Below are 27,053 nucleotides of genomic sequence, written 5' to 3' on the forward strand. Positions count from 1 at the left end.
TTACTGCAGGCTCTCCTCGGGCGGGCTGTGAGATGTGCCCCTCCAGAAGCCCCCTGGGGAGGGACGGCAGCAGACCCAGCTTCACGTCGGCTTGGTGCCACGTCTTTGCTGTCCTGAAACGATGCCACCGCTCCTCCAGCAATACATCTGTTGGAAACTGCAATTATTTGGTTACAGATGTGCGAGAGCGGCTTATCCTGATAATATACACATTCTGAAAAAGCATGAGTATTTTTAGAAGCTTAAAGAAGCTCCTGTAAATCATGTAAATTGCTGCTACCCAAAGCCAGAAGATTCTCAACCAGCTTCAATTTTTCACCTCAAACAAGCACTGGAAGTAAGGAGAGATGCTTTTGGGGACCTGAATACAAAGTCCAAATGCTAATGTAGTGACAGCCCCAACGCAGCAAACCCACCCGCAGCTCCGCAGCCAAGGCACGCATCCAGCCCCCTCTGCCCGCCAGCAGCTCTCGGGTGGCATCGCACCAGCCCCAGACCTCGACCCGAGCACAGAGCAGCACCGAGCACTTCTAAACTGGGGGTCTGGGGAGCGCAGTTCCCACCTGCGTCCTCGCTCCCGAGTCCCGCAACCAGCACCAGGAGAAGGCTCCCCACAGAGGGGGGGCTACTGCTACTCACATCTGATCTCAGTAGGCCAGTATAAAGACAACCAGCTCCTTCCTACACGTCCCACGTGCCCCAAACCGGTATCGTTTTGTCCACAGTGAAATAGCTGCAGGTGTGGGACACAACGGTAACTTCCCACAGCCCTGGGAATGCAGCTGCTCAGTGCACTAAGCGCTGTGTTGGGTGCTGAGGTGAAGATCGGAAGGAGAGAAGCCTCTTGAGATGCAAGTGGTAATTAGAAACAAAAATCAAGTGCAAACAGATTGACTTCCATCGGCCTTTCACTGAGTTTACACCGTGTTTGGCTGCACAGCACACCTGCAAGCCACACAGCAGAGCACAGATTTACCTTCCGGAGGCTGGCAGCTAGTTTCTGTTGTTATTCCAAAGGCAATCCTGAACAGAGGATAAGCAAAGTTTTCAGGTCCTCCAGCCAAAGCATACAAATGGGAATTAGAGCCATAACAACCAGGATCACCGGAGAAACAGATTTTCTGCTCTGCAGCTGGAGCACAGGAGAACACTTTTATTAAACAACCAACCAAGTGAAATAAGAAGCGATCAAACAGATGGTGTAAGTAAGAGCAATATATATAGTGCTGGATTGGATCTGATGTGTTCAGGGTAAAACTAGCCACTTATTAAATATGTGTATTGAAACCAACTCTACTGTGTTCCCTGAAAAGAACCGTGACAGACTTCGATTTAAGTACTCCCTTCCTCTGAAGGCCATTATGCTCAGCAAACATCTGCTAATGAGCCATCATTTGTTTAAAAACAGAACTGTATAAATCTGCCCTGATCATACTGGAAAAAAAAAAAAAAGACAATGCTAGGTGACAATTTCAGAAGCTGTTTCAGCTGGCTCTGCTGGGAGCAGAGCAGGTCTTTCTATTAGTTTTTGAATAATTTGAGCCTGGGCATTGTTTCCAGATGAAATTTGTGAAGATTTGGTGAGGGTTTACGGGATTCCTGAGCTTCCCTCCTAGATCTGAGAACATCCCAGAACTGTTCCAAAACTATTTAAACCCAAACGCGGCTCCTCTGCGCTCCGAGCAGAGCTCTGCAGCCGCTGCCCAGCTGGGTGGCAGCCCCTCGGAGCCCAGCTCCCGGGCACCCGCCTCTCAGGGACAATTCCACCCTGAGTTAAACTCCTCACCTCCTACAAGAGCACGCGAAATGTTCACATTCTGCCCATCAGCAGCTCAGAAAACACTACCGAGGGCAGCTCTGAAACGTAACTGCTGCCACGACTTACGGAGACAGAAATGCTGGGACCTGCCGCCAAGTGAAACTGTGGAGAAAGTACTCTGACAAATTACAAACCTGGGAAGATATTTACAGATAATTTGTTTCTCTTCTGAACCCAGATTTAAATGTATAGCAAGGTGGGAAAAGAAATCATACGTGCCCTTGCAGGACTAAGAGAAAATATAAACGAGGGAATAATTCAAGTGGTTTGTTTCCCACCCATTAATTTCTAATTTGATCTCCTTCACACTTCACTGTACATGCCAGAAGAGAAATATGACAAAACGTATTTATTAAATAAGTATCCAAGCTGTGTCTGTGGGACAGCTTCTATCCCAGGAACCCACACTCCGCTTTCTAAAGCCACGCACGCCGCGTCGCTCGAGCAGAAGCCCAGCGTGCCTGCCTCAGCTGCAGGAGCCAGAGGCAACCCCAGAAGCGGGCTGGGAATCAGCGGAAGACAGCGACGTGGAGCGGAGGGACGCGCTGAGCACGGGAGGCAGAGCAGACCCCTCTGCCCCGGTGGCCGCTGCTCGCTGCCAGCCCACGCTGCGCTTTGGCCCAGGCATCGGCTGCAGCATTCCTCAACAGCACTGCTATCGCCAACCCCACGCCCGTTTGCCAGGCAGCTCTGCCCACCTCAGAGCCACCTTGAGCGCAAGGCAGCGTGCCAAGGCCGGGCATCCCCCCCTGCTCGTGCGTGACACTGCTTTGGAGCGGTGACCTTGGCAGCCCGTCCCGTACCCGTGTGGCATTACGCACACCTTTCCCCACAACAAAGCCATTCCTGCAGCTGGAATTCAAATTCACCACCTCTGTTTCTCTTACAACTAAGACTTCTCAACCAGTAATGCAATAATTGCTTTTTAAAATCTTTAAAGTTTCTTGTTTTTTTTAATCACTCGAATTGGGCAAAAAGGCAGCAAGTTAAGGGAGTAGTAAATGGAGAGGAGAATGAACTCGGGACGTGTTTTGTTTCATCTTGAGGTGGGAGAAGGGAGGGTAAATCCCCGCAGATACAAAGATCACGTTCGCCTTGGGCCCAGTACCTGGGTCTCCTCTGCCTTCGCCTCCCCACGTCACCGCTGCAGAGAGCATCATCCGTGGGGATGGATGGAGGCACTCCTGGTCAGGCAGTGCCTCACAGCCTTATTTATCACTGCTTCGTTTGACTGGGAACAATCGAAGATCCGAGTGCCTGATTGTAAAGCGTATCATCAGAAGAGCCGTTCTGGGGCTGAGAGAAGAACAAACAACCTTTTTGTTTGATAATCTGAATTATTCGCAGATGCTCTGAAGCACTTAGGGAATCCTGAGACATGAATCACAGGTTGCGCTGCCTTTTTTTCCTTATTATTTTTTTGAAATTAAGCTGTAACTGAGATAAAGCAAGTGACTGGCAACAGAAGACGGCTCTCGCCACCCTCTCAGCGCCGCATTTCGTAGTACCTGGGCAGAGCACACCGCCCATTTCGCTAACGACTGGCGGTGACAGGCCACAGGAAGAGCCCGCCGAGCACACGACAGGCTGGGCTGGGGAACGCTGTCTCTGGGAGCCGGGTCATGTCACCTGTCCACAGCAGCTCACCACCTGGCACCCAGCTTTAATTACGGACTAATTACAAACTCAGGAGAGCCTCCCCAGGTCTGAGACCAGCCGACGTGTGGCCGCTGGTCCAGCAGCACGGGCACTTGGGCACAGCGGCCTGAACCCTCAGCTCCTCCACGCTGCCCTACACAAGGCTTTCGAAGCCCCACCCTGGACATTAAAGGAGGAGGTTTCCAACCTGCCTTTCAACCCTTGCGTGAAGCGGGACCAACAACCTCGTGAAGATGCCTGGAGGAGCCGTCCTGCCCCTGGCCTCCGAGCCAGCTGGTGCCACGCGGCCCTGCCCCGCAGCAGGCGCGCCGGTGCCAGGCTCTGCCAGGTGTCCCGAGCACGCAGGAGGAAGCCTCTTTGTTTGTACCCAGAGCCTGGCCCCAGAACCACATTTCTCTGGGATAAAACTGCCCCTGAGCAAGGCCACCAGAATCGCACCTCCGCCACCGAGCGGGCAGCTCACCTGCGGCAGGCCGCGCGGTACGGCCCTGGGCTAAATCCTTCCCAACAGCCGATGGAGCAGCTCGGCGGTTCTGCTGTTGTGGTCGTCTGAAAGAAAAGTCCTTGGAGGTTTTTTATTTTTTTATATATATTTTCTAGCTATGTTTTCATTGTCAAAGAAACACCGGCTTAAATCTAGGCTGAACTGGTTTGGGTTTCTTTAAAGAAATGTGCACAAAATGGAAAAAGAGTATGATGAGGTGTGAAGAGAAACTTAAAAAAATTAAAAAATTGAGTTTATGGTTTTCATTTGCGTGCAATTATCACTTGTTCCCTTAAAGATAAAGTCAAAAATAAATTATCGTGTCAAAAAACTGGCAAGCTGTGTGTGTCACTATCAGTTTCAGATAATTAAATGAGATGTATTTTGGAGCAGAGCCAAATCCCGATAATATGGCAATTACTTACTTAGAGCCCAGTCAAGATCATATAACACTTTCCTCCCGCATCTTCATTACTGTCTTGCTTTAAACTCCTCTTTTAAATTATCTCAAGAGCTTCCAGAAAGGCAAAAGCATCACTTTCACAAAGCTTCTCAGCAACAACAGGTTGCCGTCACCCTGCATTTCTTCCCGTACTCCCAACGGCCACTTCCCCACTGCCAGTTTTGTACCAGCTGTTACTCTGCAACAGTCCCTGAGCCGGCCCCTTGAGCAGCAGGAAGCCCAGCGTTTGCCTCTGAAGCCGTATTTTGGCCCTGGCGTGTGCTACAAGGGAGCGCTGCTCCCCTGCTCACCTGGCCCAGGCCTGGGGGACGCGCGGCTCCTGCCGGTGCGGCCGAGAGGCAGCCCCGTGGCTCGGCGACTGCCCCTGTGCCTTCAGAGGAAGGGGACACACCGGCTGTCTTTACATCTATGAAAACCGGTCAGACTGCACCGCATGATTGCAAATCACGAAGCTACTCTACAATGTGTAATTTTCATTCACTGTGATTTTAACAGGACAATTGATTTCTAGGGAAGAAGAGAAAATAGGATTTCATCTCATTTCATGCAAGCAGATATTTACAAGATACAAATCACGAAGACAGCATGGCTACAAATATTAGATTTCTGTGTGCATTAGGCTGGCATTGTTTTAAATTACTTTTCTTCCACTGAAGTTTATCTGAGAAATTTTTTCCTTCGAAATGATCTGTACTGATACCAAACACACATTACACACATGCAAAGATATTAATTTGAGGGAAAGGAGAGGAAAATCAGCGGTTTTACGTTGGTGATGAGACGTTTAGCAAGCGACTGCTGCTCTCCACTTTGGATCCCCTATCACCCCAAGCCCTGCAGGGAGCCCACACCACTTGCACTTACAACGACACCACTTAAGCAACTTTACACTCATTTGCACAGGCACACACACCGAGCTGGAGCAACTCCCTTCCAGCCAGGTTTCTACAGTCCATCAGCTCCGAGCAGACAACAGAAGCTGGGTAAAGACCAATATCAAAGAGAAAACTGACACGTATTTTGTTCCTCCTTCTCTCAACTAGTTTGACAGGCAGGAGCCACGACCCCAGGACAGCCGCCCTGTTCTCAGCAGGCCGGGCCCACGTGGCAGGAGCCATCAGGCGGGCAGATGGCTGCAGGGCAGCCTGGCAGAAAAGCCGCTCTCGAGAACATAACGTGAGGATATAACTTCGTAAGGCACAAATTGAAGGAATACAAAACCTGACCGTGCCATGCTCTGAGGAAAATGCCAGCACGTACACCAGCTGGAGAAACCTGCTTAGAAGCCGAGATGGCAAAGCCTGGGCAGAAGGCACCACGAATGGCTGCAGGATTGCTACGGCAGCAGCTGACCTTGCCCCAAACTTCAATTAAACAGAGACCAAAACATTTCTTTAAAATCCCAAAGACACATTCGTGCATCTTTGGGTCAGAGGAGGGCCTTCCCACACCCCACCCTTGTTGGTAGGCAGGCAGAGGGATGAGTTTTGGCCCTTCTGCCGGAGCTCTGCAGGATGCTGCTCCTCACACGCCCTCCTCTCACGAGGCCACTTCCCTCTGCCCTCCTCCCGCGGCTTGGCTCTGCCCCGCTGCTGCCCTTGAGCATCTTCTGCAGGTGAGCCAGCAGCAGGAGGCCGCCCAGTCACAGCCAGCCCACTGCACAGCAAGGCCTGGGGTCTTTCTCAGAAATTCCCCCTTTTTCCCAAGCTCCAAAATCCCCACTCCCTACTTGTAACTCCTACGCAAGCACTAGGGCTCTGCCCCGGCCCTCCGCTGACGGCCGGGAACCGCAGCCATCGCACGCCTCGACCTGCAGCGGGACGCGAAACCCCGCAGCCTCCTGCCCCGGCCCCTTGCCCACCTTCTGCTGCGCGGTGGGAGCTGCATCTGCCACGGCCGGGCATCTTGGTCCGTGTCCGTACTGCCACCCCAGGGGCAGGCGCACTGCTGGAGTGGGAGCTGAACACGTACAGAGAGAGCAAACACTTCTGTACATCTGCACAGTAAGAACCAAACGTCAGGGCACAACTGCTGCCAAGGAACAGCAATGGGGAATTATTTCCTCCACCTATTTTTGTCCTTTTGTCTCCTTTCAGTAACCTGCCTTTTTTTTTTTTCTCCATTTTTGAATAATTTCCAACAGATGAGCAGAGAAAAAAGTAAAGCCAGAGTGACTTCAAAACCAAAGTGAAGTCAAAACTAGTCAAAAAGCTTAAAAGCTTACAGCTAAATTGCCAGGTTTAGCCATATATATACAGCACACCGTATTATTCATGCTTGTAAATACCACAGGTTAAAAACCAAGTGACCCCCCAGAATCCAAGAAACAGTTCTGGTGGCGGTGACCCAGGCACAGCAGCACTCCTGACTCAGGGCGAGCTCGGCCAGCCGGCACCGCAGCGCCCGCACAGCACCACCGGGTGCCGGGGGGAGCCCCCAGCCCCTGCACCGCGCGCCCCCGGCCTCCCCAGCACCCTCCCGCGCCCGCAGCGCTGGCACTTGTCCGTCAGAAGCCGTTAATTGCAGACGGTTAAACCTCTGATTGCTTTTCGAGAAAGTCTCGCTGCTGCACATGGGAAAGCAGAGGCTTCTTGATTTAAAAGGTTTCCCGGAGGAATCGTTCTGAGATGGGTTTTTGGCCTCCTCGTTTCTCGCCTTTCGGGGGGCAGCGGTTCCGCACACCCCTGCGCCCTCCTGGGGACGCGCCGTGCCGAGCAGCCCGCCCCGTCCCCCAGCACCTCCGCACAGCGCCATCCGCCGCAGGGACCGAGCCCCTCCGCGCGTGACACCAGCCATCCCCTGCACCGCCGGGCTCAGCGGAACGAAATCCCAACTTACACCCCAGCTTCCGGGGGCAGCGAGAGCTAACACAGACCAATTCCTGACTTCTAATGAATTTCTCACTGCAATACCGGTCGTAATAACGGTGTTAAGTGACTTACTTAAATAACAGAAACAACAAGACTATTGAACACCACCACAGTTTTTAAGCCCCGTGTTCAGAAAAGTAAATTACTGAAATCCCCAACATCTCAGCTGGTGCCCCCGTGTCTGAACCTCGGCTGTACGCAACGCTCATGGTGCTTGGCTTGGGATTAGAGTCCATCTTCACATAATTTGGAAATACAAACCTTGCCCAGAAATCTGCACCCTTTCTATTTTTCAAGGCAAACAGCATAACCCAGAAGACATCCAGCTTCTGAGCCATTAAAGACTGGTTCCTTGTTTGAAGCCACGGAGACAGGATTCCCCGCGGCCACCATTTCACGTCCTCCTGCTTCTCCAGGGCTCGGACGGTCACAGACAGGAACCACGAGAGGTGCCAATAAAATTTCAACTCCAGGACCGATCTTGATATATTTAGTTACAGGGTTTTTAAACACCATTTAAAGTACGCTTCCTAACAGCTACATACATCAAGTGTGAAATTAGATTCCCTGCTCTTGCTTCCATTAATTAACTCCCTGAATCTCTTCCAGTAATCACAGACTGTGCAATAGCCGGGGCAGAGCTCCAGCTCTGCATTTTCCGAGTTAGCTTCTCTTCCTCCAACCAGGAAAGCTGTCCTTTCTGACAAAGATTTCTCCTAAGCACCAAACCATAACCGAAGCTACCCTAGCACCAACTTACCTGTTCTTCCGTATTAGAAACATGGGCGTGCTCCTTCTGTCCAAACCACTGTCACCAGGAGGGAGCGTACTTTTCCACCCAGCTCTGCCTGCTTTAACAGGGGAGGCAACTTCATTACAAAAAAGGTGGTAGTGCTAGAATTAGTCCAAAAACTCGGACACCTAAGAGTTGGGTGCCCACTCTGATAAAGACAACATTTGAGGCAGTATGATACCCGATCTCCAACTCTTTGGCCAAAAATAGACAAACAGCCACAACATTTTACAGGCAAGTTCTGCCCCAGTCGCCCCAGCACGGTGCTGGTGTTCCTTTGCCTTCTAAGTGCCACCGTTACAACTCCTGAAGTTCATTTCCATGAAGCGCGTTAGGACTCATCTTCGTTTGCGTTTCCACAAGCAGTACAAACTCGCTGCCACATAATAATTAAATTAATTCATGTAATACCCCTCGGGTACGTGTGGCCAGCACCGCGTGTTTGCAGAGGAAATGTACACAATGTTATTGAATCGTTCCACAGCGAGCAGCAGCAGGACAGTTATCTTTATCCTTTTCAAAGTGATTACAGCCTTCTAAAACCAAGCAACCCAGTGAATACAATCCTCTGGAAAGCAAACAATATGCTAATACAGAAAAAAAATCAAACATTACCATTCTCCCAGCAAAATCATCTTTGCCTACGGTAAACAGCGCGCACCTGCTAGACATAACAAAAGAGAGGACATTGTGTTTACGCGATGCCGCACAGAAAGTCAAACCATTCATTTGCAAAAAGTGAATGAAATCAGGATGCTTATTTTGTGTGATTTACAAAGCCCACAGAATTCTATCATCCTCTGGATTTACCAGGAAAACAAGCCGCGTACAAAGTGAAACCAAGCCTTCCTGCTCACTTAAGAATATACAAATATGGTTACCCGCTGATTTGCACAGACATTTCCTCGGGGGAAGGTGAAGCACAGAAGTGCTCTGTGCTAACAGCCAGATGAACCGACGCCAGCCGGCACAAGACGACGGCACGCCGATGGTCCCTTCTGGAGCATCTCACCTCCCAACATGCAGGCACCAGGCAGAGCGGGAGGCCGCGGCCGCGGCCGGGCCCACGCATCCCACAGCTGATGCCCTGCCCAAACCGCGAGCATCGCTGAGCGACACCGCGGGGCCGCCCCTGGCACCAGAAGCCCTACCCGCTGCCTCGTTCTGCCCGCGTGCCTTACAGCACCAGGACTGAGGCAGCCTATTTCCAGCATCTTGATCACTTCCTGATGTTTAAAATAACGCATTTATTAAGATTGATATGCCAGTATCTGTAATTTAAATATATCTGAATTCCCTGCTGTAGGCTTTTTAAAGATTATTTCCCCTTAATTCCCACTTATAAAGGGCACGCTCAGGACATTAGTATTTCACTCTTCAGTAAGACACAAATGAGATGTAACTGATGGCTCAGAGGAGCCGCATTTGAGCCCCTGTTTTTCTAGCAGTGGTTCTTGTGTGCGCGCCTAGGGCACGCATCTCAAACTCCGCCGAGCTCATTCCAGGCACCGCTGGTTCTGCTGCCGCACAGAGCGAAACGCGGCACCCTGGGCTGGGAGAAAAGTTAGCGAGAGATTTGCAGCACGTCCCTCCATCCAGCGACGTCTTGCCTGAACTGCCACACAGAGGGCCTTCCCCACCCGAGGACCATGACATTGGGCACTGGGCGGATGGCTTTTGGGGTTATCCACGGGCAGCTGGGGACAGAGCCTCGCGTGCCACCCCACTGGAACACAGGCACCAGCAAGAAGCCAGCCCCTGGGCCCCTCGGGGCCGGGGCACAGGAACAGCCCCCGGGCTTCACCCTCATTCGTGAGGAGTCTGCAGGGCCTCTGCCGATCTCCTCCTGCTTGCCCAGCCAACGAGGCCACGCTGATGGAAGGCCCCCGTTTATCTTTATTTTCCCTCTGAAACCAGCCTGGCCCTCTTTCCAGGAGCAGCCAGACCGCACACCCCTCCCCGCCTCCTGCCAGGAAGGGAAGCTGTAAGCCTGTGTCTGCCCCAGATGTACGCGGGGGGAAGGCGGCAAGGCAGGGGCTGCACGCTGCAGGGCTGCCTCCTGCCCCGGGACGGGGAGCGGCTCCCAGGGCATCGCATCCCGATCGCTTCCTTGCTCACAACTGCTGCTGGGCGGCACGATCCCACGTGCTGCAGAGGGAGACATCAGTGCCGTGCCCCCCTGCTGCCCCCCTGCTCTCCCCGTGCTGCCCTCGGCACCGCGGAGGCCCCCTTAGGCGCCAGGCAGGGGCTACTCCTCAGCGGATCCCTCTCGGGCGATGCCGCTCGCTGCTCGTTAATACGTTCACATCTGCACAACTTTTATGATCTATTTCCAGTCTTATGAAAACCAACTCCGGCATAAAATTTCAATCTTGTAGTTTAATAGGATGTAATTCTGAAAGAATACAGCGAGTTATGCGGTATCAAACCTCTGGAACTTCAGCTTTCTGCCTGTCGGAGCGAAGTAATTATTTCTGCATGAACTAATCTTTTGTATTTTGGAGAAAAATCTTCAAATACTTATTTCTAGGAGGATTTGAGTTATAAATTAGTTTGGGAATTTAAAAATCAGTAACACAGGAACCAGGAATGTGATTCCACCATTTTCCCATTTCTTACACACTTGTGCAATGAGGGTGTTTGAGCCAAGGTTCAGAATGACTGGCTTTGGAAATTAGCGTGGAAGTCGACACGATGCAGTGTGTGGCAGGAATTTTTTTCATTTCTGGAAGGCACAGTGGTCTGGTTAAACCGCTGCCTGCTCCTCGAGCTGTTCTACAGACCAGTAACAAGACAGGCGGCCTCTCTCCTTTGTGCTGTTTGCTGCCGGCTCATCGGCAAACATCAGCGCAGCTCCTGGGGAGCCTTCAGCTGCGCAGCTCTCATCCCAGCACCTTATCCCAGCTTTTCGGGGCTGGCTGACACGACGGCATCTGCCCTCACTTCACATCGCTCCGCAGGGTCGGGGTCCAGCAGAGCCGCCGCTGCAGACGCAGCCTCCCCAGCGCTGGCGATGGATTTTGCAATTCAAACCAAGTCCTTTATCCAAATAATCCGTGTTTGGCTGCTGCGCGGGGTGAGCGTTCAGCGCGGTGCCAGCAGCAGCCCTTCCCCAGCGGGGCTGCCAGGACTCCTGCCTTGTTTGCAGAAACATTATCAACTCACTCCGAATGCGATCAACAGAACTAAATTTGCAATAAAATCAATGAAATTCTATTTAGCTACTCTAGGGAAGCACCTATGGCACGCTTAAGAGCACGGAATTTAATTAATTTTCCTTATTTATATTCTGGCCAACAAGCCAAGATTCATTTTACCTCGTTAAATTTATTTACACATATATTGGGGCCAGACCGAGAAACACAAGTCAACCAGAGAACATCCGCTGGGCTCCTGACTTCAGCTAAAGCGGCCATGGAAATCGCTGGGCATTTCTTTCCCGCCATCTAAGAGGCAGAACGGGCAGAGCTGTTCTGGATAGAGACTGGATAGAAGAAAAAGTTTTCAATATAATGACAATTATAAAAATCCCACTTCCCATGCAGCATGCGGCAGTCAGGAGAGGGGCAGGAGCCCCCTCCCTGGTGCTCAGATCAGAGCTGCCCGGGCCCTCAGCTCTGCTCCCAGCCGCTGAGGGACAAGAGCACATTAGTGCCATGGCCCCCTGACCCTTGTATGTACACTTGGTTTTCTTCAGAACAAACCTCCAAGGAGGTACGTCTCAATCTTGGAAATTAAACACAATAAAGTGTAACAGCATTCTGAAATGATCCGAGGCATGCTTCTGTGGCATGGAATGTACTCAGCAAGTTCACAATTACACCAGACAAACTGTTTAGGAGAAAATACACAGGATAGCAGCCTTTCTAGGGCACGTGGCATTGCAGTGAGTGCTGTGAAATTATTCCTTTATCTCACACGCCATAATGAGCATCTTCCACAAGAAGGAACAAAACTCTGCAGATTCTGAAGAACGGCTCCAGGAAGCAATCCATCCCCAGGAACCGCAGGATGCCTTCCTTCCCCCACCCCGTGCTGTTCCTGCACCACGTTTACTCAACAGCCAGACCGGGCTCAGTACCACAGATTCAGATTAAATGTTAAGAGCGTGCAGGGTCAAATCCCCACTACAGCTTCCTTTTACGATGTCAAAATAAACCAACAAAATTGGCTGCAAAAACTGTAAAAACCAATAATAAAGAAGAAAAGCCAGCTTCTCTCTTCTCGCTGATAAGTTAAGATTTCCTCTAGTGAAAGAGAAATACATAGGAAGCAGTATCATTCCTGAGCATCTCTCCATCTTTTATACGGACCTTAGCAAAACGCGCTCCTTCGCCGTGTTCTGAGATCCCCCAGCGCCGGGCGAGGACCAGTAAGCGGCTCAGAGGGGACGTGGGATGGCTTTGCGTCACCACACCGTGAGTTATTTCGCATTGCAGCAACATCGCATCCTAACTTTATTAAGCCCTGAAAATGCATACCAAGTTCCAAATGGTTTAATTGCATAAATAAATTTAAGGAAACAACACCAGCAGTCACCACAACAATTTGTTCCTTCAGCTGATTTAAGCCTCACGAACAGGAACAGTAATTCTTGTCCGCGCATCTCCTCCTGAGGGGGGCAACGTAACGACTCTCTCTGCTCCAAACCATCCCATTATCCTTGCAAGGCCTATTTCTTCATTTCAGTCAATTTGTTTTTTTCTCCTAAGACTTCTGCTACTCTGACAATATATGAAGTTCAGATACGAGACTGCTCTAAGCAACAGAAACTAAATGTTAGTCTGCAGTGGGGAAAAAAACGTGAAGCAGGAAGATCCTTTATGGAAAGGTCTCCCGTGGTGAAAAAAGATGCCTCGTGCTGCTGATGAGGAGGAGCTGAACAGACTTAGGCAGGCGCTGAAGTGTTAGAGCAGGGGTACAGACCGCAGACATCGACACCTGACCCACAGCGGTGAGGGGGCAGCTCAGCACCTCAGGAGGATACGGGAGGTGGAAGAGCCAGGCGGGAGGCAGAAGAGCCAAGCCCTTTTCTCAATGGAAAAGGAGATCCCAGCCTGCAGGAACCGCCGCGCAACGGGGAGCAGCCCCAGGGAAGGCTGGCATCCCCCTCCAGCCAAGCCAGGACTTCAAAACTCCTGAGGCAGACCTGAGGACAGCGTGAGGCTGGCGGAAGGATCGCAGGGCACAAGGAGAGCGCCAGGCTCTGAGCCCGCAGCCCGCGTGCCGTGGCGAGGGGGCAGCAGCCCCGGGGCGCAGCGAGAAACGCAGCCACCGTGGGCACGGCTCCCTCACGTGCCTCTTCCTTCCTCTGGGAGCAAGCGCTGTGTTAGCGCTAATCTCAAGTACCGGCAGCGATAACCGCCTAGGTCTGCAACTTATTTGTCTCTTGAATGGGGAACAAAACACCCCGCAGGTATTTTGGCAGAGTAAATGTTATTGCTAACACATGAAATCGGATTTAAACTCCCTCTACAGCAGCGTACTAGCATTGTTCAAAGGGAAAAAAAAAACTACTACTTGTTTTAACAAGTAGTTAAACAGAGTAAATTAAGTCCAACTTTTATGACATTTACCAAGCAAACAGTTGGGCATGAATGGAAGGATTTGGGTTGTTTGCCTTTTCTAACTAGGACATGAAATATTTAATTACGTTTTTGCTATTGTCAATATCCTGAGAGCGCACTCAAGACACCGAACCCATTCCACCCGGTTCCCACAACAGCAAGCAGCCGCTTACAGGCACAGGGCGCAACCCGAGCAGCACAGACGTGTACCTGATGCCCCCCGTGCAGGGCTCCTGCGGGACGGACGGAGCCCCGCAGCAGTACGGCCCCTGCGCAGAGTGCTGCTGTCCCAGCGGGGCACCCTGCCTTCTACCCGCACTTGGTCACGTCAACACGATTCCAGCAAAAGGAGGGTTACAGGTGCACTTCCATAGGGGTAACTGAAGTGCTCAGACTCCATCAGAACGCCTCGGAAACCCCCAGCTATCTGTACAGGCTAACTGAACCGTGGTCCAGAAAGCCAGTTCAGATCCGTCCATCCACTTACTTGCATCAATAAGTGTCCCCGACCGACTTCATTTTTCAGTGGGGATGCTGTGGGAAACTTCAGTATGAAGAAGTTCTGCCCGACACCTCCCTGCAGCGCCTTTCCGTGCAACATTTGCCTCTGTAGCCCCTCCGTACCAGCCACGCCGTGCTGGGCCACCAAAAGCAACAGGCTGAATTTGCACACAAGGAATCACCGTCAGGACGATCTGCTGAGCACTTCAGTTTTCAGCAGAGGTTTGCTGTCCAGCAGTAGGAGAGAATTGGTATTTAAATGGGATCTCTGGCATGATTCTAGCTCAGAAAACCGCTGTACGTGCATGCCTTCCTTTGCATGTGCCAACACAGATATAAAACTGAGAAGTAATTTTATGCTGAATATTAGGTCGAGTAGGAAGTTATCACTTTAATAACTATAAACATTCATTTGCTTGCTTCGTTACACAGCATTAAAGCTGGGCAGATCATTTACAATGAGCTTGTTAGAACTACTCAGTATTCAGAGCCGAGCTTGTTTTTACTGCTAGACACACAGGACACCCAGAAATGAGGCAGGGAAAAAAGCTTCCCAAGGATATTAATGCCAAAATTTTGTTGGGAATATTTGGAATTGCTCATGATTTTCCATAAATGTTATTTCCTGCTCACCTGCAATCTATGAATTCCGGGAATGTATGGGCTAGACACTCATAACTAACAAATGCAGAAGGAAAACTACCACCGAGTGAATTATCTTAGCGATATGAAAGGCTTACTAGGGAAAAACAAGGAGAGCCACCACCAAAGCCCAGCAGAGCTCACCCAGACCAGCAGAGCCCAGAGAAGCCGTCTGAATGCCAGACGTGTACAAGCTTGGTTTCTTTTTTTTTTTTTTTTAATTCATGATTTTATACTTGCAACAGAGGCTGGATAAAGCCCCCAAGCAGTGGAACACCAACTGCTGTGGTCCAACACCAGCTCAGCTCTCAGCTCACTGCCATGTGGCTCTGCTCGCCCAGCACAGGCTCTGGGTAGCTTCAAGGCACCAGAGCGGGCGAGCGGGCTGGCCTTACTCCTTAATTAGCACCCTGACGAACCGACTGTTACGGACAAGCATCACCCAGCCCCCCGCATCCAGTCTCATGAGGAGGAGGCAGCAGGACGCGAGGACGGCACAGCCGTGACCACGGCTCTCCCCCAGCACCCGCTGGGACCTCAGCGCTCTGCATAGCCAGCGCCTCTCTGCTGTGGAGAGAAGCTGTTTCCCCCCCCCAAAACGCCATAAAAATAACTGAGTAATTGTTGTTATGAAAATGTGTTTTGTATCAGCAGAATTTGCTAATGAAGCAAGCTGACAGACACATGAAAGAGCATGTAGAAAAACTCTGGCACTACGAGGTGTTTTGAACATATAATGACGCTTGGCCGTTAAGTTACTGATAGGAAAAATACTTAGTCACTTCCCAGCTGTTCTGTGGCAGGGTAAAACATTAAATTTAAACCATTAAATAATTCTGAAAGGAAGAGAACAGGTGGCAAATGGCTTCTATGGCAGATGGTGCCTTTTTTAATATTTGTACTCACTGCTAATTTAGAGAGTCCATAACCACACACTCCTACCTTACCTTTCCCATTTGAATAATTAAGAAATTGTATGTGAAAAAACAAATACCCCAGCTCCTAATACAGTAGCCATAAAAAAGGCATTAGAGATCGCCAGATATTCTATACCTGAAGTGCCACAAAGCTTTAAATCTGGAAGTTTATCGGGTTTTGGTTTGGTTTGCTGGCGGTAGTTTTTTTTGTTTGTTTGTTTTAAGAGAGTCCTCTTCAAAGGCTTGGCTTGATACTGCTGGAAATTAAGTTCTCTCTCTACCAGCAGAGCAAACAAGCACGAAGACCCAGCACAGATCGCTGTGTAGCTGCATCTCCACAAGCTCCTGTTTAGTCTTTACGTTAGATCTGGCACAAAACCCAAGCTAACAGCAAGGATGACATTAAATGGAACATTTTGCCTGGCACATGCAGGAGCAGAACCACCAACAGATGAAAAAGGGAAAAAAGGAAGAAATAACCTAAAACGGAGCTCCGACAGCATTTCTGGACCTGTCTCAATTTTATCTGATTGATCTTAAACCACTTCCCCTACGCTCAGCAGAACCGAGCAGCTCACAAAGCTGTGCTCAGACACTTCTCGCTACCCCGCGCTACCAAGCGGCTCCATCCTCAGCTCCCCGCGTTTTATCCTGGTGAACACAAGGCCAACCGAGGCGGCCCTGCTGCACTGGACCCACGGGCATCGGGAGGAGAAGCAAAGAGCCAGGGGCTTGGCTGAGCCGGGGCCACCCCGGCAGCACCAGCATTTAGTTGGCGACCTCGCCCTTAGCCTGACGCGGGACATCGGCCACCTGCGGGTTCTGCTGCAGCTCCCTTTTACCAAAAAGGCTTCAGGCTTCGCAGTGCTTAAAGGAAGCGAGGCAGTACTTTTATCACTACAGGAGTCCCTAACTATTACAGCTTCAGCTGCTTTCAGGAGCCGGTGTAGGCACAACCTTCCGGATATTCCTCATTAGAGGGCAGCCAAGCCATATTTTACCAGTGTTCGCTACAGAACGGCGCGGTACCTTCCGCGTGCTGTTTCTTCTTCCCAGCCTAAAGCCAGGAACTCTGCCCTGGCCAAGGCGCCCGGGGGGCTGCCAAGGGCAGGCTGCAGCGGAGCGCATGGGAGACGGGACTGGCCCTAAGGGGCCACGGGGCTTATCTGGATGGGTTTGAGATCAGCAGTTTTAAGACTGGAATAGCCAAAGAGGAGAAAAACTGGAAATCAAGTCTGATGGACATCGGTTTTCACCTGCAAAAATTTTGGGTATCACATCGCCACAGAAACCTACCGAGCCACTGGCTGGGACAAACTTCTGTGACTTTCCCAAGGTACCTCCACACCATATATATATATATAAAGTTATATTTATAATTTTTTTTTTTTAAAAAAAGGGAGAGGAGCGCCCAAACGAGAAGTGCCAGAAGCAGCACCACCAGCCCTTGGGGCTGAGCACTGTGTGCTCCCCCAGCCCGCAGCGATGCGCTCCCCAGAAGCTCCAAGAGCCTTCCTCGGGGGGGCGGCGCAGCGCAGCACCGGGACGCCCCCAGCACCCCGTTACCGACCGACCCCCACCCGCGGGGCCGGCGGAGAGCTCAGGGGTACCGCGCCGCAGGGAGGCACGGTAGAAAACCTCCCTAGAAACAGATATTCAGTCAATTATAGGCTTATTGATTGAACGAACTGCTGTGACTCGAAATACAATACTACACGCGGCGGTGTAACACCTATCTCCGGAATAATCAATTAACGGCGGATAACCAAGCGCCCCGTTCAGCCTCAGACACCGAGATACCTGTAGATTTAACGTGGAAATAATTTAATCTTCTGCTTTGTTCCTTAAGTTCATTCATACCACAAGAACATCGCCTCACAAACTTGAGACAAGGAGAACATGGGAAGTTCATTAATTACCACGTTACTTTATAAATCATACATGAAACAAGAAAAATGCAGCTGCCCCAGGGCCCGCCGATTATGTGCTCTCAAAGATTTATTTTTCTGGGAGAACTGTAAGTCATCCTTAATAAGCGTCAGCACACTGATGTTTTTAACTGAAAGGCAGACGGGGTTACAAAGTACGCTATGCACTTGGGATTATCTGTAAATTAAATTACTCTTTCTTGAGGCCTTCCCGGTCATTAACTTACATGGCAATGGAGACATTTACTTTTGACAGCGGATAGCTGCCTTGGACCAGCTGACCATTTTTGTCCTGAAAGTTAAATCCAACTGCACCATCTCGCCTGCTGGGTATTTCAGGGGAGATCACAGGCAGTCCTCTGGCAGCTGCAGTACGCACAGCAGAGCTTATTTCTAACGTTTCTGCAAAGCTTTTAGCCAGCGCGTCTTTTTGCCTTTTCACTCACGTCTATCCAAACTCTGATTCATTCATTAGCATTTACGAACACACGCACACTCGTATTTATTTATTTAATCAGGTCGCTATGTCTGTATTTGTGGACCTGGTCAGCCGACGCTGCCCCGTGCTCAGAGCCACCCCAGCCCCAAGGCCAGGCGTCGATCCCTCGTGCTACCACCTAGCCCACAACGCGCCGAACGCGGCAGAAGTTCAGGAAGCTGTTCATCAAGCTCATGTTGACAAAGATAATTTAAAATGAACACCTTAGAGTCCTCTTTACTGCGAGCACAATAAAAAGGAATTTCATAAAAATGTTTTATGTAAGCCTTTGCAAAGGAAATAGCCATCCCTCCAGAGATGATGATTAATAGAGAAAAATGGTTAGCTGAATCTCCAGTTTATTTTGTATGTACTGGGCATTTCCAAGCTTTCCTTTCTAAAAAGCTACTATATATTCTGTAGGAGAAAACACCCAGAAGTGTGTGGTTTATTGTGAAAGATTGATAATAGGATGATTGCTCAGGCACTCAAAGCATGATAGTTGATAGCCTATCACACACTCATTCGAAAGGAAAGCAACAATTATCATGGCCTGACATGTTTATCATTGCAGAGCTGAGCCAGTTATCTGAACGGCATAGCTCCATGATATTATAATATTCTATCATGCCTAATACAATTCATGCAGGGCTCGCTACTGCAGCTGTAAATCAAAAGTCCTGTGACTGCTTCTTCCAAGAGCGCCTGAGCATCTCAATTCAAGGAAGAATACATCTGGCATCTAAATTTGTTTTTTGGTATGGAAAAAGAATGATTTTCTTCCCCTCTGGATTCTCCTCCAAGATGCTCGCTTACAAACAGGCGAAATAATCTCTGTGGGTCAAACACCACTCAGCGGGAAGTGCCACCAACTCTGCCAACCACCTGCCCTAGCGAGGGACCCCAGCTGCCTGGTTCCCTGTCCCCAGTTCCAAGCCACTGGCCCCGCTACCCAGGGTTGGAGCGGCCAGGTGACAGTGTGCTCACCCGGACGACAACTGAAATCTTTCTGCATATCCTGCAGCTCACCCAGGGACAGGGATTCGCGCAGTTACTGCCTTGTTCGTGAGATCTGCCTCCTCCTCCTCCTGCTCCCGCGATGGGCCTGCTTTGGAGTAGCCTGCCTCGTCCTCTTCTTCCTCCTTCCCCTTCTTAGTCAAGTTTCTTCCTTTAAGAGACCTGGCTTTCACATCCGTTGCTTCTCCTTGAATACAGGGACGACTGACACCAGCACGGGATGGCCCTGGTTCAGCTGCGGGGCCTGAACCAGAGGCCCAGGCCCAGAGGCATTTGCTTCCTCTGCAAGGAGCCAAACAGTACCGAGGGCATCTGATGGGCACAGGCAGCACCCAGCACAGCACAGCGAGCTGTACATCTCCGGCACTGCCAAGGTCGGGCCATACCTTTCTAAAACATTCTGTCATCTTTTTAGGATTCTGCATTTGTTCAGGGCTGAATTCCAAAGCCATCGGAGGTGACAATCCTGATAAACACCTGCCCACGTCCTCCCACACACCTCGCCACCCGCAGCCATCCTGCCTCAGGGCAGATCTCCGGGCGGTATTCTTAAATAGTTGGTCAACCTTACACAAAGCTGGGAACACATGCAGGAGGCATAGCAACAGGACCGTGCTAGTCTGAGCAACCCACAAATATTAAAATCTGGTCACATGCGTTGTTATCCCAACCCTTCGTGCCCCACACTGGGCACCAAAAGGGCTGTTGTGGTCTAACCGAAGGCAGCTCAGCACCGCACCGCCACTCGCCCACACCCCCACTGTGATGGGGAGGGAACCAGAAAACAGGTACACCTCAGGGGTCGGGACAAAAACACTTCAATAGGACAGAAAAGGAGGAGAAAGAGGTACATAACATCTACCCAAACCAAGTGATGCACAAAGCAATCGCTCACCACCCACCAGTCGGTGCCCAGGCAGACCCAGCAGCGGCAGCTCCCTGACAGCCACCCCATATTCCTTGTCCCACACGACACCACGTGGCAGGGAGCCCCCCTTTGGGCCAGCCAAACCAGGACAGTATTCCGATGAGAGCACAGCCCTTTCTCCAAGTCTGAACGGCTTTATTCCTACGGGAACGTTTGCTCCTCAGACTCCGTGAAGATAAACACGCTGCTGTGCTTCCTTGGCAGTCATTTATCTGAGCGGTTCTAATGACTGCTCAACAGGAACAATAATTACTGAGATACATTTTTCATACGAAGATTTCATCTGAACAGCTAATATCAGGACTGCAAATTTTCCGCAAAATTTTAATCTCGCTGTATTTTGCTGTGTTACACTTCAAGTATCAAAAAGATGCGAAATGCACCAAAAATAAGATTTTAAACTTTACCGATATACTGCATTTCAAAAATATATACTTAAGCATTCAAAGCACAAATAGTTTCAAAAATTATCCCAAAGACTTAAATCAGACAGCTTTCCACAGCGAGTGGGGGATGCCACAGTACCTCCCTGGGTATCACGTTCAGAAAGTCGTTACGTGTTGTCACGCTAAGAGAACAGGAGCTTTTCCAGTAAGCACCACATCCAAACCTATCATGAAAAGTAGAAGACCAAGGCTCCATTCCTCCAGTACACTTTATAAACAGCCAAACCACCTACTTGTCTGCAATGTTATTGTACATCTACAATTCATGGCGGCCTGCAGCTCCCTCCCGAGGGGAGCGGAGGGGCAGGCGCTGAGCTCTGCTCTCTGGGGACAGCGACAGGACCCGAGGGGACGGCATGGAGCTGGGACAGGGGAGGCTCAGGCTGGGGTTAGGGAAAGGTTCTGCACGCAGAGGTGGTCGGGCACTGGGACAGGCTGCCCAGGGCAGCAGTCAGAGCCCTGAGCCTGCTGGAGTTCAAGGAGCATTTGGACAACGCTCTCAGACACAGGGTTTGGTTCCTGGGGAGACCTGCATGAAACCAGGAATTAGACTCGACGGTCCCAGTGGGTCACTTCAACGTGGGAGATTCCGTGATTCTATTTCCAGCAGATACCTTTCAACTGCCACCACCACAACCTGAGGATCTGCTGCAAAGGCTGAGTGACACTAAGAGCGTGTTTTCTTACTAAGGTGACAGAGGATGCAACTCAGTTCACGTAGTACCTGTAAATGTCACAGCGTGTCTAAAAACTACTGACACATACTGTTTTGAACTTACTTTTAACACGCTTTCAGAAAGCACCTCTAAACAGCACCAGAAAAAATAACTTTAATTCCAGAAAAGCACCTGTACACCACCTGTATCCACTAAACATTTACGAGAGCACGCTGACAGCAAGACCCATACACAGAAGCCTCTCTCCGTTGCAAAGTATAATAAGCTGCTTCTTAATGCCACCAAAAAAAGCCTTACCTGGAAAAGGTGAAGTCAACACTGGAATTTTGATGGGCGAGAAGGTCAGCACATGGCAGGGCTGGATGCTCGGAGGCGAAGGTCCTTGAGGGGCTTCAGACTCCACCGACATCATCGCCGCAGTGGCTGCTGCGGCCAACGCAAGGGTTTGATTGCTGCTGACCGGTTTAAGGCTATTCTGGCAACCACCTGGGGAAGAATGAGATACAACATTTTATTTTTAATTGGAAACCGGTGGATTTACGTCAGAACGTTTTCAGCATTTTGAATTTTAACACAAGTTGGCACAACTACGTGGCACGTTCCCCACCTGGCTTCCACTACGCAAGTCCACCTTCATGAGATGCTAGATTCTGAAAATACTTTAACACTGCTTTTGAAACCTTTGAGTTTTCTGCAAAAAGCACACGTAATGGCACCATTTAAATATAAGTTTTATTTTATACAATGCCTTGTCCAAGGCTACGGGACTCGTGCAGCATCACAGGCACCAGAGCCCTTGCCCACCTCACTGCCATTATTCTAAAAGTCTGAGCCTGTGGTTAGTGCGTTTTTAGATATTTAAACCCCATGCACGTGAACACACCACTATAACCTGGAGGGACGAAGCAAAGTAATATTGGGTGATACATAAGCTGTGCAGTTATTAAATTTAAATGAAAAAATCAATAATAAATGAAGTCAACAGGTTGAACATATCGACCAGTATTTACTTCATCTGCCACGGCTTCACAACTATTCACAAACAGCCTTATTCGGACTTTTCCTAAATATAAGCCGTCTGATTCCAAATCTGAACCTTTGTGTTGCCCGTTATATTCAACATCCAAGGTCAGTGTCACCTACTGGACTGTTGTCCTGTTAGATGCCAGCAAATACCCGAGTTCTGCAAGTTTTATTTAATAGTAACATTCGTCTTGAAAACATGCCATGCAGAAAATTCTGATCATCTTACAGAGGAGCTCTGAAGTTGTCCACCAAATGTAGGCTCAAATTCACTTTTGACTATGTAAGATTTACCTTAAAGTCTTACAAGCTTAAGGGGTAGACCTTTAGAGCTCAATCTTGTCTAAGTATGCTAAATAAACAAGAAAATGAGTAGTAAAAAGTCTTAAGGAAAAAAACTAATTTGACAAACACCAGCTGTTAGTCCCTCTATACTGAGCTATGCATTCAAAAATTAAGCAATCATTAGCTTATTATGTTATTTAGCAAGTGTTTGCAGTTCGTGTGGAAATCCTTCAGGCAGTAAGAGCCAACTGTAGCTCTGCAAAAAAAAAAAATTGCTATTTGCTCAGACACATCACAGCAGGCATTTCCTGCATTTCCCAGATTTTTTGTACCTCCGCCCGGCCCCAGAGCACCCGCTGCCCGCCAGGCGCGGGCCCAGGACCCGTCAGAAGGTGCGAAGGCAGCTCAGCGTCGCGCCTCGGGCCGGGGGGTGCTGCCCCGGTCAGCAGCGGGGGACATACCCCCAGCACGCCCCCTCACAGCCACGGCCCAGCTCTGAAGCCCGGATACCTCAGCCAGGGTTTTAGATCCATCTCCGCATTCACGCACCTGGAACTTTGTGCATTTTAGCTGCTAAGTGCTGTTTTGCTCTCAGTTAGCACTGGGGGAGAAAAGTGGGTCAGTGTTTGGGAAGGAAAACGTTTTGGTTACAGCTAATTGGGGCTCTCGAGGTTATTTATTGTGCTAACTTCTGGCAGCTTAGCTTCTAACTCTTTGTAATAATTATTGCCAACAAAATAAGCTCTCTCTTAGCAAAACAGAAGTCAATGTTTTCAGCAAGCACCACAGAAAAATTCCATTATCACTACTGCATTTGTCAATTCCAAGCAGAACCCATTTAAAACACCTGCACACGCACTAATACGACAGGCATGCAGGCAAAAATAAACACACTAACAAATAATATTAAAAGGTTTAATCATTCAACCATCGATAGATGAAAAATAGATCATTCTGCCAAAGTCACAATGGAAATATCAAAAATATCAGTGTCCAACTACTGCAGCCATTTTACCAGTTTTCACGTTTATTCACCGGAGAACTAACACGGCTCTTCGGTTAGGTTAAACACCTCACCCCCAAGAAATCACACTCCCTGCTAATTCCAGCCAGCCTCAGGTGGGAAGAAAGAAATCAACAAAACATCTTCTGTAACTCTTATGAAAATTAATGTTGCATGGAAAAATTACTTTCCTACTGGCTTCCTACAGGGTACACAAGCAGAAAGGTTGTTTACTTCTCAATTGATTCTTATTTTGGAGAAGACGCAAATCCCCCAAAGAGCCCAGGAAAGCAGCAAAATAACCGAAGTCTTCGCTGCTTGGACAGCCAAAGTCTTCTATGAGCACAGACGAGTAAAACTCTTGAAGCAGTAGAGTTAGCAGGGCGTCCTTATTAAAGTTTCATCAATTCCGTTATTAAAGTTTCATGAGTCAGCCGAAAGAGAAGTTTCGGTGATTTCCCTGCCTTTGATGAGGCTCTCTCTCCCTCTCTCCTACTAAATAATTCCATCAAGCAAGGACTACCCCTGTAATTGTTAATACTTGAGAGTGTATCACCAGCAGGGTGCCTGGGGGTCATCAAGCCCATCTCTTCCTTTGCAGTCAACTGAGCAACCTATCTCAGCAATTTATCAGGCTCAAAGATAAAATATGATTTCCAAAGCAAACTCCTATAGGAACCTGGCCCAGGACATGACTTCAGAGATCGGGATTTTCTTCTGCATTCGGCATAGCTGGAGAGGAGCGGCTCTTCTCAGAAACAAATCTGATTTTGCTGGAAGTATTTCCAAAAAGTTCTGGGAAGGGCTTCTTAGAATCACACTTAATGACTTCATTTACTTGAATTTCAAGAGTCAAATGCCTTGCAAGTAGTAGTAAAATACCATCACCAATATACACTTGAGGGAAAAAAAATAGCAATGGTTGTTTCTCCAAACCTGTTTTTGCCAAGGCATGCTGCATTCTGGGCAGTAAGATACAGACACCCACTTTGCTATTCTTCCCCAGACTGCCATCTCTGCTCCCCGCCAGCAAGCAGATTAGGGGAGACATCTGAGGTTTCTGTGTGACATTACCGAAGAGCGGAGAGCAGCTGAAGAAACAGTGAAGAGATTATTCAGAGACAATTAAGCAAAGGCGGTGAAATGCAGTGAAGGCAATGGAATAGGGCAGCAAGCCCAGCACACTGACTGATGGGCGATCTCCAAAGGTCTACCTGCTAACATCTGTGTGGAATAGGGTCTACAGGCACAGGAGAGGAGCTGTATCTGTTGTACCTTCTCTTTTATTCGAGCACAGCGTCACCTGCCTAAGTTTCTTATCGTGTCCAGCTCCTTGTTGCTGATCTGGAAGACCTATTTTCACATGGTAGACCCAGGCCAGTCGGCTACAGACATGCAGGGACTGTAGGACAGCGGGTCTCGGCCAGGCCGCAGCACCCGGCGGGATGGAAGGACACAGCAAAACCCAGCTTTGGGCTATCAGTATGGTACAACACATGAAAAACTGAAACAAGATTTTCCACCTTGAAGGAAAAAAAATAATAATTTAACAAGACAAAAGTAAGTACTACTAACACTTGTGAGATATGAAGATTCACTCCTCTAAAAAAGGGTAATTTAATTCAAGACCTTCTCTCTCAGAAAAAACACATATATATGCATGTGTTGTGCAACTTCACTGTACATGTAATTTAATACATTTGAAATTACACTTGGCTATATAGTCCTTCAGTCTGTTTCTTCAGTTCTGCCTACAGGAGGATATCTTTACCCAAAAAAGATGTGCATCTCCCCAAAGACCTGAATTAAAGAAATAAAAGAGGAGGGAAAAAATCAAACAGGCTAAAGACCTTTTTGAACTTTTTGGCTGCCATTGAGGAAAGGAAACTACGTGAATGTATTTCCTTTTCACTTCTTTTAAAGACCCACTCAAATGCCTTCCCCCCCCCCACCCCCTTTCAGTCCATTAGCTACTGCAAGCGCCCAACAAAGGCTCTGTAAGAGCTCTGTGGCTTTCGGAGGACCTCCTGCTGGTGAGGACAACTGGCCACTAACTCAAACACTGACCTTGCTGCCTCTTCTCTTCCACCTGAAAGAACTGAAAGACAATTCTGACACAAATGGAGTTCCACATCAACATGCTGAAGGATCTCTATCCATGTATGTGGTTACCGAACATATGGAACCACACAATACTCAATTTATATCACAGCTTTCCAATCGCCAAAATTTCAGCCCTATGCAAATGATCTTTGGTAGTTCATGAAAAGAACGCAAGGACTCAGTACTAGCAGAAACACACTGTCAAGTATTGAGTAGCATCCTAAGGGATTTGTAATACTTTCCATGTACATCTAAAGTAATAAGCATTTTGAAGGCTGTCAACAGATACGCATGTTACGAGAGTTGTATGACATGAAACACCAATTAAATATCGGTTGGTTAAATACCTTCGCCTGAGAGTCAGTGAAGTTAGTAACAGCGAGCTCTTAATCCTCACCCGCAGAGGGACATGCACCATTTCTACTTCTTTTTAAACCACATACATTTTTTACTTTACTCATAAAACTAATCATCACTAAACAGCCTGACTGCCTTTACCCGTTTCTTTCGAGGCTCAAGCTACTTTCCTTCTCCCAGCCCCGGCCACGGGCACCCCGCTGTTCTTTGGGCACCAGTACCAACGCACAGCCCATCTGTCACTGAATTTGCTGCGCCTACGTACGGCACAATCCCAGCTACTATGTAAAAAAATTAAGAAGTCTATCATTTGTGACTACAGACACTTCAGAAACGTTCACTGAATTTCAGCTGATGCTGTCTAAACCAGCTGGAGACTAGAAGGGGGATTTTTGCACAACAAACCAGATGAATCCTCAGGTCTAGTCCACTGGCTGGGGACCCATTCTGCAGCGTAGGGTTGCCACTTACCGCTCCAACCTGGAGTCAATAAGTTTTGACAAGCAGTACAGCTGTCACAGAAAGCTCCCCGAGGAGCTCTTGCTGGCAGCCAGGTGGGGAGCAGGGATGAAGCGCTGGCGTGCAGCTCCGCACCCCAGCGTGCTCCCCTGGCATCAGCAGAGCAGCGTGGGGAGACGGGTGCCCCTGACCCGCGGGGCGCAGGGGGGTGCCTGGGTCACTTAGCTTCGTGCAACAGCTGTCAGAAAACACTTAGCACTTCCTCTGAAGACGTGTGAAAAAACAACTCCAGAAGAAAGAACAAAGCATTTCAAGTGCGAATTATTGTTTACTATCCCTTATTCCATTTCCCTTCATCTGTGGAGTCTTTAAGAGAAAAAAAAAAAAGAGAGGATAAAGTCTGAGATGACAGCTCTTTAATAGACTTGTTAGACTATTATCAGTATTAAAACTGACAACAACTGTCTTTTGATATGGAAAAAAAGAACATAGTTCAAATGAGTTAAAGTGGCTGTCGCTGTCCAGTCCTCCCTCCTGGAGGACAAGCCATGGAACAGGGGGGAACAGGATAAGGAAAGGTGCGCAGGGACACACGGCTTCTGCCTCAGACCTCATCCCCAGCGGGGGCTCTGCT

General features: G+C 49.1%; 1 protein-coding gene across 4 annotated transcripts in view; it reads right to left on the bottom strand.

Annotated features, from left to right (window-relative positions):
• TCERG1L (transcription elongation regulator 1 like) overlaps positions 1-27,053 on the bottom strand; it is an 84,408-nt gene that overhangs the window by 47,052 nt on the left and 10,303 nt on the right. For all 4 annotated transcript variants that reach the window (XM_083843262.1, XM_083843261.1, XM_083843260.1 and 1 more), the window contains one exon: positions 21,487-21,675. In XM_083843262.1, the coding sequence (XP_083699388.1) occupies positions 21,487-21,675 (189 nt within the window). The remainder of the gene's footprint in view (positions 1-21,486; positions 21,676-27,053) is intronic.

This window comes from Anser anser (genome assembly GCF_964211835.1).
Source record: "Anser anser genome assembly, chromosome: 7".
NCBI classification, from domain to species: domain Eukaryota; kingdom Metazoa; phylum Chordata; class Aves; order Anseriformes; family Anatidae; genus Anser; species Anser anser.